This window comes from Magallana gigas, chromosome 2, assembly GCF_963853765.1.
Source record: "Magallana gigas chromosome 2, xbMagGiga1.1, whole genome shotgun sequence".
Taxonomy (NCBI): Eukaryota; Metazoa; Mollusca; class Bivalvia; order Ostreida; family Ostreidae; genus Magallana; species Magallana gigas.
Window position 1 is genome coordinate 32,475,688 of NC_088854.1, and position 15,948 is coordinate 32,491,635.

Below are 15,948 nucleotides of genomic sequence, written 5' to 3' on the forward strand. Positions count from 1 at the left end.
TTGAAAAACTGGTATATATATTACCCAAATAAGGCAAATTACTCCTCATCTTGACTTATTTAAAGAAAAATTTGCATTTGTCAAAATATATTTAAAGTTTAAGCAGCTGTAGCTTGAAATCTTAGACCAGCTGGATACCCATAGGACATTTTTTCAGTAGTTCCATATCCATATAAAATTAATCCGAACGTGACGTCAGAATCTGTGTGGTAAATGTGATGATATCCAGGCGAAACTTCAATAGTTACCGTGATGTATTCATCGCTTGTTTCGGAGTCTCTGACGGATTTCATAGTGTTCTGATATTTTTGTATGGCTTTGTTGTCTATGAGTATTCCATTAATCAGATATGCTCGTATAGTGATGACGAAATAATGACGAAATAGTGACGTAGATGGCGTGAGAAATCTATAGTCGTTTGAAAACTGTTCTGTTTGAGGTATAAGAGTCATAAAAGTGGACTCGTATGAAGAAAACACAACAGGCATTACGATTTCATTGGCCTTAGCAATGCACGGAAGTTGGTTACCAAACGCATAGTAAAACAAATCGGTAACACCGCCTCGAAGTACATCCAACCCTGCAATAGTCACGTTATTTTGTTTGTGGTTTTGGAATTGAAATTGATAAGTGTCTTGTTGAGATTTGGCAAAATTGGGAATTATGTATTTGAAACTAAGATATTCCACTGGGACCATGTATTCCATGACGCTGTTTGCTTCAAACATGGACGCGTCGCTCGAGCTTCCCGATATAACTGCTATCGGATTAGTGCTTTCTATCAACCCAAAAAGGTAGCCATTCGCACTGAGCTGGATCGTTCGAAAGTCGTCAATCTGCTCAATTTTGAGGACATCGTTTTCAGTATAATTGGTACCTTTCCATGTTATATAACTTGGAGATGAAAGGATGGTCAGTTTTATTGTGGTATTTCTGTATTGAGATGCGATGGCGATGTTGGCAAAATCGCTGTTGGCTAAGAGATACTTGGTTCCTAAGTACTGTTTTGGATACACGAGAAATCCCTCTGCTGCGGAACAGCCGCATTGAACAACGCAGTGAACACTGATTGGATGCGAGGCACGAATCACCACCGCTTTGCCGAAAATCCCATCCGTATCCATGACAACGGAGACCGGAAGGGAAACCTCTTTCCCTGCGTTGGCAGAGACTTGGAACGTGTTGTTGACTCCTGGATGTAGTGACTCAAAGACCACAAAGGCGTCCTTCTTTGCTGTGATTAATACCTGCACCTTTGAGACAGGCCCTTTGCTTTTTGGAAAGGTGATAAGGAATTCTTTACCGTAATGGCCTGTCAAAAAAATAATCTTGTTGAGAAGAATCATGCAAGATAAAAAAAATGTTGTTGCAAATTGGTTTGAGTTTTATCTCATAGTTTACGTGTTAGGATATTAACTTGACATTGCCTGTTTGTGGAATTTGATAAAAAGTGCAGTGTTTTGTTATTAATAATAGATAAAAAGTCTTTTTAAAAGTACACACAATGAAAAGGGGGGAGTGGTTGAACATGGGACCTTACCATCATTTCCAGAATCTGGCGGTCCCGTTGAGGAGCAGCCTGAAAAAATCCAGCGAATTTATTATCATAAGATTAAATGATGTCTTGTACAAAGTGTACTTAACCCATTTGTTACTAAACATGAGTACTGTACTACAACAAATCGGTTTTCGTAGAAGCTAAATAGGATTTGTAAACCCATATATGAACAAAATAGAAACTGAATAAAAAATAACATTACACTCTGGAAAGGAAATTGAAATCAATTACAGGTAAACAAGTGAATATTTTTCTAGGCCGTGTCACTTCGTTGTTTTATCGTTATTCGTAAGTAAAACAAAATATTGCCCGAAGCGACAATCATGTTTTTTCATGCAGATACCATCTTAATAGCTTATTCAGATGTGTAAATATAAATACAACATTAACACTTTTTCTGTAGTGTATACGATCTCAAGAAATTTACTTACATTTAGAAAGTCTTTCTTTCAGAGAATTTAACTCTCCTTTGAGGATTTCCATTTTGATGGCCTGGTCTTTCACAATTTCATGTAAAACACTAAGTTCCTTTTTAAGAATGGCATTTTCGTCTGGACCCGTACAAGTATTTGGAACAGGATTTAGTCTTTGACCACGGTACACATCAGTTGATAATAGTAGTATTAGAACTAGGGTCCAAAACGAACACTGTTTTCTGGTCGTCGCCATTTCGCTAATTTGTCAAATGAACTACAACACAGGTGCAGCCCAAAAAATGATCGAGAACCAAGTCAACTGAGTCACTTTAACCAGTCTGAATGAAAAGTATGAATATGAGGGCTATGTAAATGTTGTACGCTTGTCATTCTGTGTACGTTTAGCTTGACCCCCTCGCGGATTTTGTTTATCTAAAGGATATTGGTCTGCTCGTTTAGAGGGCCGTTGTTTTGTTAAGGTGTAACATCACATGCTTGAATGGCAGTGGTGGCCCACGGTATGTGTCGGAGTACACCTCGATCTCCAGCTACTTATCAGGAGAACGTTATCTGGAGTGAGTTCACGACAATGGCATCCGATCAGATAAAGCTGGAGATTGTTCAGTTTGTCTTGTCCGATTTTTTTTTTCGCTACTGGTCGCAACCAGAGGACTAGTCTGAATGTTAGGGGGTGGCATTTTTGGCCTTTATCTTTAATGAAATTTGTGTCATGAATAAAAACACAAGAGTCATGTTCTTTTTGTTTGATTTTTTAATTCATGGACGTATTACTTGAAGACTTGTCCATTTGATTGCAAAATGCAGACATAATCAAAATATAAATGTTTGAGATACATATATTTTGCAATATCTGTTTGTAATGCAATTTTTTACCATGTTTTTCTTCTGCCGCAAATCACTTATTACCTTTACACAACGGTAACGTTAAAATTAATAAATGGTTAAAAATATAAAATTATGTAATTTGAAAAAAAATAAACAGTTTAAAAAGAAAAGAAAAATCAAAAATAAAAACAAACTTGGTTTATCATTCTGTAAAAAAAATGAGTGTGCTATTTCATCAGCAGTCGTGATTCGTCTGCATGGTTAAAATTCCAAACTTTTATTTGGTTAAATGATTCATTGATTTTTCGATTTTGAGTGACAAAGTCAGTTAACCCTTCAACACAATTATGGAAAACAGATGACAAAAATGTTCTGGATTAAGTCACAAAATGATTGCTAAATGTTTACAAGATTGTCATAATGCTTTTTTCTATACATATTTAGTACAATAAGTATTTGTTAGTACACTGTAGTCTATTTATTAATAACTTTATTTTATGTAGCAAGATTGTTTGCGTTTCGATTACAAAACAAACTTTCGCAGAAAGGTATTTTGAACCTATAGAGGGTGAGTTCTTCATTCTAAATGTTTGCATGCCGATGTATTTGAAAGTTTGATCAACGCTGCGAAAATATGATTGATTTTCTGGTAAACGTAATTACCGGTTCGTGTGCATACCTTTTTTTTTTGGAAAGGCTATCCCCGATTAAATTAATGTTAAGCAGATATCTTTGAATACTTTGAATAATTTTTAAGCACTCTACATACGTAAATAATATTTATTTGTCGATAATTGATCATATGTTAACGTTTCATCCTGACTTTGTAGGAGGGTATGATTGTATTTGGCAAAGCTAAATACTGTCTCACCACTTAACTTCCGGCACTTCTTAAACTCTGCTGTTTGCTCGTAAAGAGTTGACTTGGAATTAACTTTGGACTTCCTGGAAAAAAACCCCCACCGATGACAAATCTGAACAGAATAGAAGCACACTATACAACGGCAGAAGGGGAAACGCAGTCGTTTTGTTTAGTATTAATTTAAATACATATATATGTATACAACGTTCAATCTTCCTAACAGACAGAAATTCCCTGTTATACTTCACCACTGAAAAACAAATATGTAATGTAAGCATGATTTTCGGATTTTAGTAAGACGTTAAATCTAAAAAAAAATTAAGCTCAACATTGAATTACGGGGTTATATTATAAGTATGAAACAAATTGTTTTGCATACAATTTTAATTTTGATGCATCTGAAGACTTTTTGGTCCAACATTACAAGCATTTTCACTTTCACCATGTCTTTCGAAAAAGTGTAAAAAGTTGAAGTAAAACATATTAAGGAATTTACAAGCATCATTGAATATTTCAGTAAAGCCAAAGAAGCTAGGCAATGTCCGTCAAAAACCTTTCTTCTTTTAATTTCGAAGAATTTGATAATTAGTCAATATTTATTTGTTTCATTGATCAACAATTACCCATTACAAACTGCTAGATTTATAAACTCTGCAAATAATATTCAAAAGTAAATGTGTTGAAATATTGTACATCAGAAATGTAATTTATCAATGTCCAAACGTTAATATATAAAATAAATCTGAAATAATGCATGTATAAAGTTAAAATTGTATAAAGTGACTTATAGGTCCAAGAGGCCGGGTTCAAATTACGAGTATTTGACATATGGTTTGTATAATATAAATGTCATTGCACAATGTCACTATAATAAACAATTACATACTAACTTACTTATACAAAAGTATAATAAACCTTTCACCAAATATTATTTATAAACTTTGTTTATTTTTCGTTATATGTATAAAAGTTTTTAGGTTTTTTTCAGTGACTTCCATAGAATTGTTTGCATAAAAAATATATGTGTTGACAAAATAGGGATATTGAAGTAAATTGAAATATAAAAAACGGATATGAAATTTAGATACTCTCTCTCTCTCTTTCTCTTTCTCTCTCTCTCTCTCATATGAATTCTTATTACTGTTAAGTGGAAAGTTATGACTTCATTTTTTTTAATGTTGAATTCAAAAGTGCAAGTGAAATGACAAACGACTTTCGAGGGGATGGTCTTTTTCTATCTACATTGTACAATTTAATTTTGAAAAAGAATGTTTATTTTTTTATTAACAAACTAATACAACCAATGAATTATAGTTTTGATAAATGAGAACAATAAAATATATATATATCTTCTTTTATCATGAACATTTTACATCTTTATTGAAAAGAAGAGAAACCAGATTGGTAAGAAGGCGAAGAAAGATAAGGTGCATCCAAAATGAAAGAGCAGTGCTGTAATTGATACAGAACTTCAAGCAAGATTTGTAAAACTAAGCCGGATCTTAGAAATATGTAAAAAGAAACATGTATTTACGGTACCTATTATCAAATAAGAAACTGAAGCCGGAGATGGAAAGGCTAAATAAATGTTAATTAAAAACAGGGTTTTCACAAAGAGAAGAAGAAAGAAAAAAGGAATATAGGTTTATGGGTATTTTTTTTAGATAAGGAGTCTTTGTTAAGGGCGTTCCTCATCCAAATCAGTGTTTTTAAAAACCGCGCATCGCTTTACGAAGGAAAAAGATATTTTAGATAGGGTGGAAACGCTTATGATATTGTAGAAAGTCTTTAATTTAACTAATCAGGCGGTGTAGCATATGACTTTATAGACCAAGTTTATTGGGGTTTTTTAGTTAACTATAAAATTTGATAGATAATTCTATTTAAATTTTCATTTCTGACATTTGTTTTTTTTAATTTCTGCTCCACCTGCCGCGCTAGCTATATTGGTAGGTATATGTGACGTCACAATATACACAACGTCACAAGTGATTCGACATCAACAGTTTTGTCGCTAATATTGCTAAAGTGAAGTCCTTTTCAGAGTATTTCACTTAGCGATGTATTCACAGCAAGCGTAAGTAGCGATGTTATGCTGAGCAATATATAGATTATTTATAGTAATATGTTCAAGGTATTTAAAAAAAATGTCCATTTCAATTAACAGACTTCCCACCATTCGGGAGGGTGTACTGTATGAGGACTTAGAAGTTCACGACAAATATTTCGGTAGACCCCAAAGTAAAATTGTTCAAGGTACGCTCTCTAGATGTTTAAAAACGTCTGAAATACGAGTTAATTTCCATCATTCTTAAAAAATCGGTAAAAGGTCACTTTATTGTTGATGTCATTAAAATATTAATAGGAATGACTGCAAAAGAAAAGAGACCTGGAGGTCCGGTGGTAAAGAAGGATAGAGGAAATAAATGGGATGTAAAGAGTGTCAGGTATCTCTATTGAACTCTCTCTCTCTCTCTTTCTCTCTCTCTCTCTCTCTCTCTCTCTCTCTCTCTCTCTCTCTCTCTCCTTTTTAAACTATTTCCTCTATCGGCCATATCAGGCAAGTCTCTCTCTCTCTCTCTCTCTCTCTCTCTCTCTCTCTCTCTCTCTCTCTCTCTCTCTCTCATACTATAATTTTCCTCTTTTCTGTAAGACTTTCCTCCATTGGAGAAGATAACTTTTTGCAGGAAGATTTGGATATAGAAGGTAAATTAAAGATAATGTGTTATACAACTCACATGATAATTGCCATCTTCACATTTGTTGTCAATTAATTAATAATTCCCATATTCATAATTGTTTTAACTTTATTAAGATATTATGGCAAAAGAAAAAAGAGCGTGTCTTCATGGTAGGAAGATCAAGAAAGCAAAAAGCATCAGGTAATAGTTTTTTCTTTCTTTCTTTTTTCTTTCTTTCCTTTCTTCACATATGCAGTTTTTTTTTATTGTGCCAATTTTTTTCTATTGAAGCCTTTGCGTTATCCAGGAAGATGACGACTTGAAGGTTGAAATGGCAGATGAAGGTAAGTTAACATACTTAATCACCAAATTAATTAACTCATTTAGCCTAATTTTTGGGGGTTTTTTTTGGTGGGTGGTTGTTTTACATCATCGCAAAACTGAAGGGCGACGATCCACCCCTGTTCAAATTAATGGGTACATATAAGAGAATAACATTCTTTTCTGTTACATGTGAGTTTTGAACGTATTTATTCTAGATATCATTGCGAAGGAGAAAAGAGCATGCCTTCATGGTAGGAAGAAAAAGAACATCAAGAACTTCAGGTAATTCTTTCTTCTCTCTCTCCCCTTCTCTCTCTCTCTCTATTAATACATAGACATATATAAATATATCAATTTTTTGGCCGACGATGTAAATTCGTTTATAAAGGGTGCCCACGAAATCCACAAAAGTTGGCCACCAGAATGTTAATGATTCCACGGTATGTAGAAAGTAATTTTTTTTATCATATTTAAGATATTTTTTTCTATTGATTGAAGTCTTTCAATGATTGCGGAAGATGGGGCCCAAGAGACAGAAGTAGCCAAGGAAGGTATATTGCTTATCATCTGGCTCCTAGATTTAATATTGCTTGATTACACATACTGTTGTCAGGGTTATTTTCGCCCCCTTTATTTTTTTTCCATTCTTTACATGAAAACAGATTCGCCCGTCTTGAATTCGCCCAGAAAAAGTCATGTAACACTGTTTAAAGATAGTTAATATGAGACATTGGAATTCGCCAAGTATACAATTCACCCACTGACAACGAGGACAAGGGGGGCAGAAATAAAACGGGGGCGAATATTTTACTGTATACAGAATACATAGTACTAGTATTAGTTCTTTACTCTTTTATGATATTCTTAATCACAGACCAATATCTGATTGTATAGATAACAAGATGCCGAGTGTGACCGAGACAGAGAGTCTGTCAGAGAGCAGCGTCCAGCGGCTGGACTTGACAGTAGAACCAACTTCAGCCACAGCGCAGAGTGCAGCTGGAGCATTTGCCCCTCAACCCACACGGGAGACCCATATCAGCGCATTTGTACCGTAGGGGGACATTTCTTGTTACATGCTGAATAATGATTACTTTTTAACTAAGGATACTAGTACTGTACAAAATATAAAGCGTAAACTATTCCCAACTCATTATATATTCGTTTCAGGTTTTTATTTGAATAGAAAACTTTAGATATGTAGAGAAATGCATTGGTATGATTTTTATCCTTTTACAGAAAAGAAAAGATATTGTCGAGTGAAAACATTGAGGTCACTAAAAGCTTTGATATGTTGACCAATGAGCACAAAGATAATGTTGAGACTCCAACAGAAGAGATTCAAAAAAGCCGGATTCACAAACTGCAAGAGTTGCTGGACATCCTGGAGATCCAAATCAAGAATAAAACAGCCTATCTGTCTGCGCCTCCAGAAATGGCACTGAAGGATTTGGAATACAAAAACCAGTTGAGAGAAATATATCGACAATCAATACAGTGTCACGGAGATCTGAATAGGGGAAAGACCCAAGGGAAGATAGAGAATAAGCAAGATCATGAAAAAATCCAGGCAGATCCGAAAAAGGAGAAAATAGATTCTAAGATAGACAAGAGAGAAACACGTGCGCATTCTGACCAAGTCGTTTGTGAAATTATCAAAATTCTTGACAAAGCTCGAAAAGGTGACGGCCATCCTGGAAACCCCAAAAAGGAAAAGAGTAACCACAAACACAACGCATCTTTGAAGGATTCTAGAAGCGTGCAACACTGTGGTGGAGAACCGTCTACAAATCGTCAGAAAATGCGACAAAAACGAAAAGAGTCAAAGGAAATCTCTGCTTTAATGTCAGAATCCCCTTACGCTGAAAGTATGCGCTGCAAAGAGGTGCACTTACCACGAATGAAGCTCAGCCCTCACCAGAAAGGAGAGCCTGTTTTCCCTCCAGCACAGAGCAAGAAAATCTGCAAACTCCCGCCAATTCAGGGATCGAAGCAGACGTCTAGTCCAGCATTGGCCGTTTGCACTGTTTCAGACAGAAGCCTTGATACTCTGTCACCAATGGTTCCCCGAACACCGAGTAGGCAAGAGGGCCGACCCGCATGCGCTCTGCGTGTACCCGCATCTCCCGTACCTCGGCAAGTTAGCCCTGGACACGTAGTCCCCGCTGCTGCAAGATCCATGATCAGGACTGGATCAGGCACACCATCCACACCACTTATTCGTTCTCCATTGATGAACATCCCAACAACATCTCAAGATATCCGCAAATGCCTCCAAGCCCGTAAAAACCCAAAGAAAACCTGAATGAAAAACCTTTCTTCTAAATTTAGTTTGATGATATTGGGAACAGCAGTACTTTTTTGGCTTTAATAGTTAAAACGTATTTTACAACACCCGACAACTATGTTCCAACATATTGTCGGTAATGTGAAACTGTTTTTGTCTCGCTGTTCCTATATATAAGTCATTCATGGACTTACTACGGTAAATCCTTCGATTTCAATAGCCTGGATTTTTGATGTCGTCATTTCCCCTATGAATGATATCATTTCAATGGACCATGTTCTTGTTCATTTACCGTGCAATGGATAAATATATGAACAATTATTAAAACAAAACTTATTTCCCGAAAAACTGGAATGGTTCGTATACATGCAGTCTGTACTTGCAAATCTACAACATTACATATGGAGGAAACTCGGGCAAAAGGGGACAAGGCGAGGAATCGGTTCCTGCAAATGCTGATTCCGCTTCGCTCTTTTGAAAGAGCATCCATCGATTAATGAATGAACTTTCTATATCTGAGAAGGTTGCGATCTCAAAGTTCATCTGTAAATATTTCATCTGGCGGAGGTGAAATGAATGATAACTTGAAACAATTAGAATTGTGATATTAATTTTTGTATTAGAATGTTGTATAATTACATAAAGAATAACGCGAGATGATTTATAATAATGGTTTTGTTCTGATTATTGTTAAAACTATGTGTGACACAATTTCATTTATTGTCAAAATTCTGAATAAAATTGCGTTAGCAAAGTTATCAGAGTGTGACGATTTATGTGTCTTCGAATTACAGAAAAATAGTAAACAAATGCATGTTCACTAAATTGTAATATCATAATAGAATTTTTTAGCAATAACAAACATAAAAGCAATGTCGACCAATAAATAAATATGTAATAAAGAATTTCTATATCCACTAGTGATTTTTTGAACTTGGAAAAAGGAAAAGTTTCGCAATACTCTGATTTTGTCGTGTTTAACTTCCGCATAAAATAATTAAAACCAAATTAATTGAATTGATTATTGACGTATCTGGAACTAAAAAAGGGCAGATGCATAAAAATGCTGCATTTCCCGTTTACTGAATCCACATTAATTTTGAGATTATGATGTTAAAGGAAGTGTCATATTGTACATTGTAGCTAGTGGGATTTTTCGATACAGATCTCATACAGCTGAGCCTTATTCATTCGGACATTTATGTTCTTTGTGAAATTCTACGGATATTATTAAGCGTCCGGATATCTGCAGTGCGCAATCATGCCAGAAAAGCACGATTTCCTTCTCCGTTCCAAATCAATATATATAAGAATAATAAATGAACGTAAATTTATTATCAATTAACAATATGCATAGTTTTATTTTCATATACATGTTATATACACTTATAACCTCAAATTCAAACACAAATAAGTTACATAACGTACGAAAAGTAATGAGCACCCAAAATCGAGGCAATACGATGGTCTTGGCCATTTTTGGAATCTATTGGTGTCCTTCGGAAGAAGAGCATTAAATAAGAATAAAAATGAAGGAAAATACCAAGATTTAAAAGATAAAAAAACGTTATTTTCTAAATAATACTAGTAATTTATAACTTTACAAACCATATCTTGAAGGTTTTAGATAGATCTGGTAAATTTGTTGACCACCCAGCCTTTTTAATGGTCCTCTAAATTGCTGATCGAGTTCAATTTTGGACTATTTTTTCTCCGAGTCGACTAGACTATTATTCCACACCGAATGAACTGCCCGATGTACATGTACATCTCATGGCAGGTTGTGACAGAAGGGGGGGGGGGGGGTTCAGACCTACCTAAACATCGCGACAAACAAATATGATTAAATAAACAAATAAATGAATGAAAGAATAAATAAATAAATAATCCGTTTTGCAGAATTAGTTACCTCTTACTTTGAATTATAATATACGTTAAAATATCCCTAAAACATTTCATACCGTCAAACAAAATTAGAGAAGCGTTTCTTAAAAATTATTTTCTTTATGTGATTATAAGAAAAAAGAACCCCGCAAATTGCTACCTACCTGCGTGTGTCTTACAAGTTTAAATATATGGATGTTAATGAAATCTCATTAAAGTCTACATAGAACTCGAGTTATTTACGAACATTCAAAAACCAATTTCTTACATCATTTTCAATGCACATATTTTGTGTTATGGTTCAACTCCCTCTTAAGGCTTTACTGAATTCCTGCACGTTATTTATTAGCAACATTTATTATATTTATGAGCCATGCATAAATTAATACTTGTATATCTTTTTAATAAGAAAATATTAAATGGCTCCCCAACCATTTCTCGTCATGAAACCGTCTTCAGATTTTTTTTTTACAAGCTTTTGATATTCATTATATGCGTGATTGGTTTCCCTTTGTACTCGAATAGGATTTTGGTCACGTGATCAGGTTATATCAATAGTATGACCATGCGGTGGCGTGGGACTCTAAGCTAGCTGTGCGTTGTTTAAAGGGGTATGGTCACGATTTTGGTCAAATTCAATTTTACTATTTTTATTATTTACAATGCTTTAGAAATGTATTTCTAATGATCACGTGAAATTTGAAAGTCAGTCGTAGAGTTATAAGGAAGATACACGGGTCACAACTCTTTGTCATGTTAACAAGGCCTGTGCCCTGTTTTTGTTTATATATCAGCAAAAAATCTTTTTAAGCTGATTTGTCTAATTTCTTGTTCATTTTAAGCATAAATAGAAAGTTTCTAACGTTTAACTTATTCATTTTCAGTCTAAAAATAGAATTTTCATTTCAACATTCAAAATGTAAACCAAAGCTTTGTTTACAAATACAAATACAAATATTTTATTGGCACAAACGCAATTACAATAATTGGCAAAGGCCCAATGAATATATAAGAACATCATTGTATGTTTACATAACAAAGAATTGTAAGCTCTGTAACTCGCTGTGGTTGTAAATATGTGTTTTTAATTGTGTTAAATAAAGAAAACTCTAGCGAGCAGCGTTCCTATGTAATACTTGTTTTTTGTTTTAAATTCATTTAGCACTTTATTGTTTAATATTCGACGAACGAAGCGAGGGGTTTGCATGCAAGTCCAAATAACGTCGACTGGTTCCTTTGTAGATCAAAATTGTTACAGGTAAAGTGCAGGCAAAGTGCATAGTTCTTAAGTGAACGACATTAAAACAATTCGTTCATATTATTAAATAAGAATCTATCTAAGGTTTTTGCACACAAAGTTGCAGACACAACAAAATATAACAAAGAATGTGTGGTGCTAGAAAGAACAAATGACCACATGGATTACGTTCATAATATTATACTCTATTTCATGTAATATGAAAAACCCTATAGATGTAAATTGGTCTCAACCAATCTCAACCCCTCTCTTCCCACTTTCCTCCACAATCCCCAATCTTTTCATCTTACTCTCTCATTCACCTCTATTATCCAACTCTCTCAACCCCCACTCTCATTTCTCTCTTCCACTCTCTAAGCACAGACTCTTACACACACACACTCTCTCTCTCTCGCCCAACGACACTCTCCCCACACACTTACCCTTCTCTCTTGCTAAACACTCTCCCAAATCTCTCTGACAACTCATACTCACGCCCCCACACTCTAGCCTCACATTCACACTCTCTCAATGCACTTGCGCCTCTCTCTCTCTCTCGCATCACACACCTCTTTTTTCTCACTCTCGCCCAACTCACACCATCTCTCTATCCTAACATTTAACCCAGTTACTCTCTCTCACCTCACTGTTACCCTCTCTCTCTCTCTCGCTTCACTGTCATCACTTTGTCTCACCATTATGTCTCTCCTTTGTCCCACTATCACCTTTCACCTCTCGCCACACTCTCACTTCCCCTCTCGCACCCCTCTTTCTCCCTCCCAACTTTCACCCCTCCCAACTTTCATCAGTCTCTTCTCTCTCACCCAACTCTCCATCTTGTCTCTCGCCTCACTCTCTTTCCTCTCCCTCTCTCTCTCGCCCCACTTTCACCCCCTCTTTATCTCTCCCAACATTTACCCCCCCCCCTCTTTCGAACCACTCTCACCCCTCTTTCTTTCACACAACTCTAACACCTTCTTTCACTCTCACCCCTCTCTATTTCTCCCAACTCTTACCCTTCTCTTGCCCAATTCTCCCTCTCCCCACTTTCACCCCTCTCTCTCTCACCAACCCAAATCTCTCGCACCTATCACACCCCATCTCTCACACTCCTCTTTCACTCTCCCGTCCCACTCTCATCCCCTCTCTCTCTCGCCCTACTCACACCCCTCTCTCTCACCCCACTCACACTCTTCTTTCTCTCTCGCCCCAATCATACCCCCTCTCTATCGCCCAACTGTCATCTCTTCTCTCTCGCCCCACCCTCACTCCTTTTTTCTTTTACTTCACTCCTACACTCTCTCTTGCCAATTTTCACCTCTCAGCCTTCTTTTGCCTCACTCTCACCCCTCTCTCATTCTCGCCGCACTTACATCTATGGAACGCCATAGCTGCCTTATGTGGCTATTTTATATGTAGATGGTGCTTTATTATATTATGCTGTGGTTATTTCACGTGAAGATGGTGCTTTATTATATGAAGATGGTGCTTTATTATATGAAGATGGTGCCTTATTATATGAAGGTGGTGCTTTATCATATGAAGATGGTGCTTTTTTATGTGAAGATGGTGCTTTATTATATGAAGATGATGCTTTATTATATGAAGATGGTGCTTTATTATATGAAGGTGGTGCTTTATTATATAAAGATGGGCCTTTTTTATGTGATGATGGTGCTTTGTTATATGAAGATGGTGCTTTATTATATGAAGATGGTGCTTTTTTATGTGATGGTGCTTTTTAATGTGAAGATGGTCACTCGGAACTTTATTTTTGAAGACTGACTTAAACATTTATTATCTCGAAATTTTGAAAGTAGAACAAAATTGATACAGTTAAAATCCATTTAATACACAATTGCTAGTTTCTCTTTTTTAGCATAATAAGTATTTATGTTACGAGATGAACTTTACGACTTAATCTCAACTGAATTGACAAATATGATTAATTGAATAATACAATATTTTGTCTGTTTTTCTTGACATTTTACTCTTGTCTTTTGTCCTGACGGGAGTTGATTTTGTCGATTTTGTCGATGTTTATTTATTTTAAAATCAATGATATGTTATTTTGCATGACAAGTACATGTAGTTTCTAATTTGTATTTGAATTACGCACATTTTTATAATATGAATTTTTGGACATTTTCGACAAGAATGTCGAGAAACCCCCCATATGAATCATCTTAAATAATATTTAAAGATAAAATTAATTTAATCAAACTATGTATCAGTAATAGAAATATTTCTCGAAAATTGTATGGATCCAAGCAATATTGAACTCTATAGTCTCGTTCAACCAAACGCTCGGCTGACACCGTAAAGCTCCGACAAGCAAGGGAGACTCTCTGCTTGTCGGAGATTTACGGAGACAGCCGAGCGTCGAGTTGAACGAGACTATATTGAACTCTGGCGTAGGAATATATATGACTACAAAAAATATCTAAATTGTTCGTACCATTTAAAATCTGACTATTTTCAAGCTATTTATGAATAAGTTTCCTTGAAAAACAATGCTGTAGCATACATTACATCGAATTTATCAAAAATGTTCAAGAACTAAGTCTTGTTAGCAGCGATGATTTGTGATGAGGTCCAAACACTGTTTCACTTTCGGTTTGTCTGAGTAACTGCATAGGAGAGTTGATTAAAATCAACTCCCAATTAAGAGCGGATCAAAGATCTTATTTTAATCAGATTGCTAGGGCATAACCTTCACTTAAACACAAATAATTATTAAATTCAATTTTCTGCTTTTCAGGATAACGTTACTAGGCTTTAATTCTTGTAATATTCCGTCATTATATAGTTGTCACTTAATAGATGTAAGTTCGGTTGGGGTAAAGTCGTACACAGCTAGATCTTCTCGATAGCTTATATACTAATTGTGCTAGATTTACAAGCAAGAATGTCTAAAGTTCTAATTGGTGTCTAAAGGTAAACATTCAGAGAACTTGATCTTTAACAAAGCTGGCCGTAATAAGACGCAAAAACTTATGTTCCAAAATAACATGATAGACTGTGTATCTAGATACAAATATCTTGGTGTTCATCTAACTGTATCTGGAAATTTCCATGAAGCAAGATCCGAGCTCTAAAAAGCCTTAAAAGCATACTTATTAATTCAGGGATGATTTTATTAATCTAAAACCAGTATACATGTATGAACTAGCAATAGTGTATCAAATGGATTTTGATCGCATCAATTTTTTGTTTTACTTTCAATATTTCGAGATAATACATTAATGGTTAACCCAGTATTCAAAAATAAGAGGAGTTCCGAGTGACCACCTTCACATTAAAAAGCACCATCATATAAAAAAGCACCATCATATAATAAAGCACCATCTTCACATAAAAAGCACCCTCACATAAAAAAGCATCAACACATAAAAAAGCACCATCTTCATATAATAAAGCACCATCTTCATATAATAAAGCTCCACCTTCATATAATAAAGCACCATCTTCATATAAAAAAGCACCACCTTCATATAATAAAGCACCATCTTCATATAAAAAAGCACCATCTTCATATAATAAAGCACCATCTTCATATAATAAAGCACCACCTTCATATAATAAAGCACTATCTTCACATGAAATAACCACAGCATAATATAATAAAGCACCATCTTCACATGAAATAGGCACATAAGGCAGCTATGGCGTTCCATATACATCCATCCCCCTCTCTCGCACCACTCACACCCCCCTCTCTCCCCCCACTTAAACCCCCCTCTCGCCCAACTCACACCCCTCTCTCTCTCTCTAACTCGCCCAACTCAATTCACACACCCTCACCACTCACTCCCCCTCTCTCAACTCACACCCCTCTCTCTCTCTCACCCCT

The 15,948-nt window shown here is 35.5% G+C and overlaps 2 protein-coding genes across 2 annotated transcripts; one reads left to right on the plus strand and one right to left on the minus strand.

Moving 5' to 3' along the window:
- Nucleotides 1-98: 98 nt before the first annotated feature.
- On the minus strand, nt 99-2,578 carry LOC105330438 (IgGFc-binding protein). The gene is made up of 3 exons (XM_011432111.4): nt 1,990-2,578; nt 1,541-1,579; nt 99-1,312 (listed from the first exon to the last, which is right to left on the minus strand). Exons 1-3 carry the CDS (start codon nt 2,225-2,227, stop codon nt 99-101), a joined length of 1,491 nt encoding a protein of 496 aa, XP_011430413.3. The 5' UTR covers nt 2,228-2,578.
- A 3,157-nt stretch (nt 2,579-5,735) lies between these two features.
- Nucleotides 5,736-9,385, plus strand: LOC105330440 (uncharacterized). Its single transcript, XM_034448407.2, has 10 exons — nt 5,736-5,759; nt 5,850-5,938; nt 6,048-6,129; nt 6,336-6,388; nt 6,498-6,564; nt 6,655-6,707; nt 6,903-6,969; nt 7,186-7,238; nt 7,582-7,741; nt 7,927-9,385. The coding sequence occupies exons 1-10, from the start codon at nt 5,743-5,745 to the stop codon at nt 8,990-8,992; spliced, it is 1,707 nt and encodes a 568-aa protein (XP_034304298.2). The 5' UTR covers nt 5,736-5,742; the 3' UTR covers nt 8,993-9,385.
- The last annotated feature ends 6,563 nt before the right edge of the window (nt 9,386-15,948 follow it).

Coding starts and splice junctions, on each gene's coding strand:
- LOC105330438 (XM_011432111.4), bottom strand. CDS start 2,227: ATGGCGACGACCAGAAAACAGTGTTCGTTTTGGACCCTAGTTCTAATA. Junction 1,580..1,989: donor GAAAGAAAGACTTTCTAAAT/GTAAGTAAATTT, acceptor GGATTTTTTCAG/GCTGCTCCTCAACGGGACCG. Junction 1,313..1,540: donor GCCAGATTCTGGAAATGATG/GTAAGGTCCCAT, acceptor TTTTTTTGACAG/GCCATTACGGTAAAGAATTC.
- LOC105330440 (XM_034448407.2), top strand. Junction 6,565..6,654: donor AAGAAAGCAAAAAGCATCAG/GTAATAGTTTTT, acceptor TTTCTATTGAAG/CCTTTGCGTTATCCAGGAAG. Junction 7,742..7,926: donor CATATCAGCGCATTTGTACC/GTAGGGGGACAT, acceptor ATCCTTTTACAG/AAAAGAAAAGATATTGTCGA.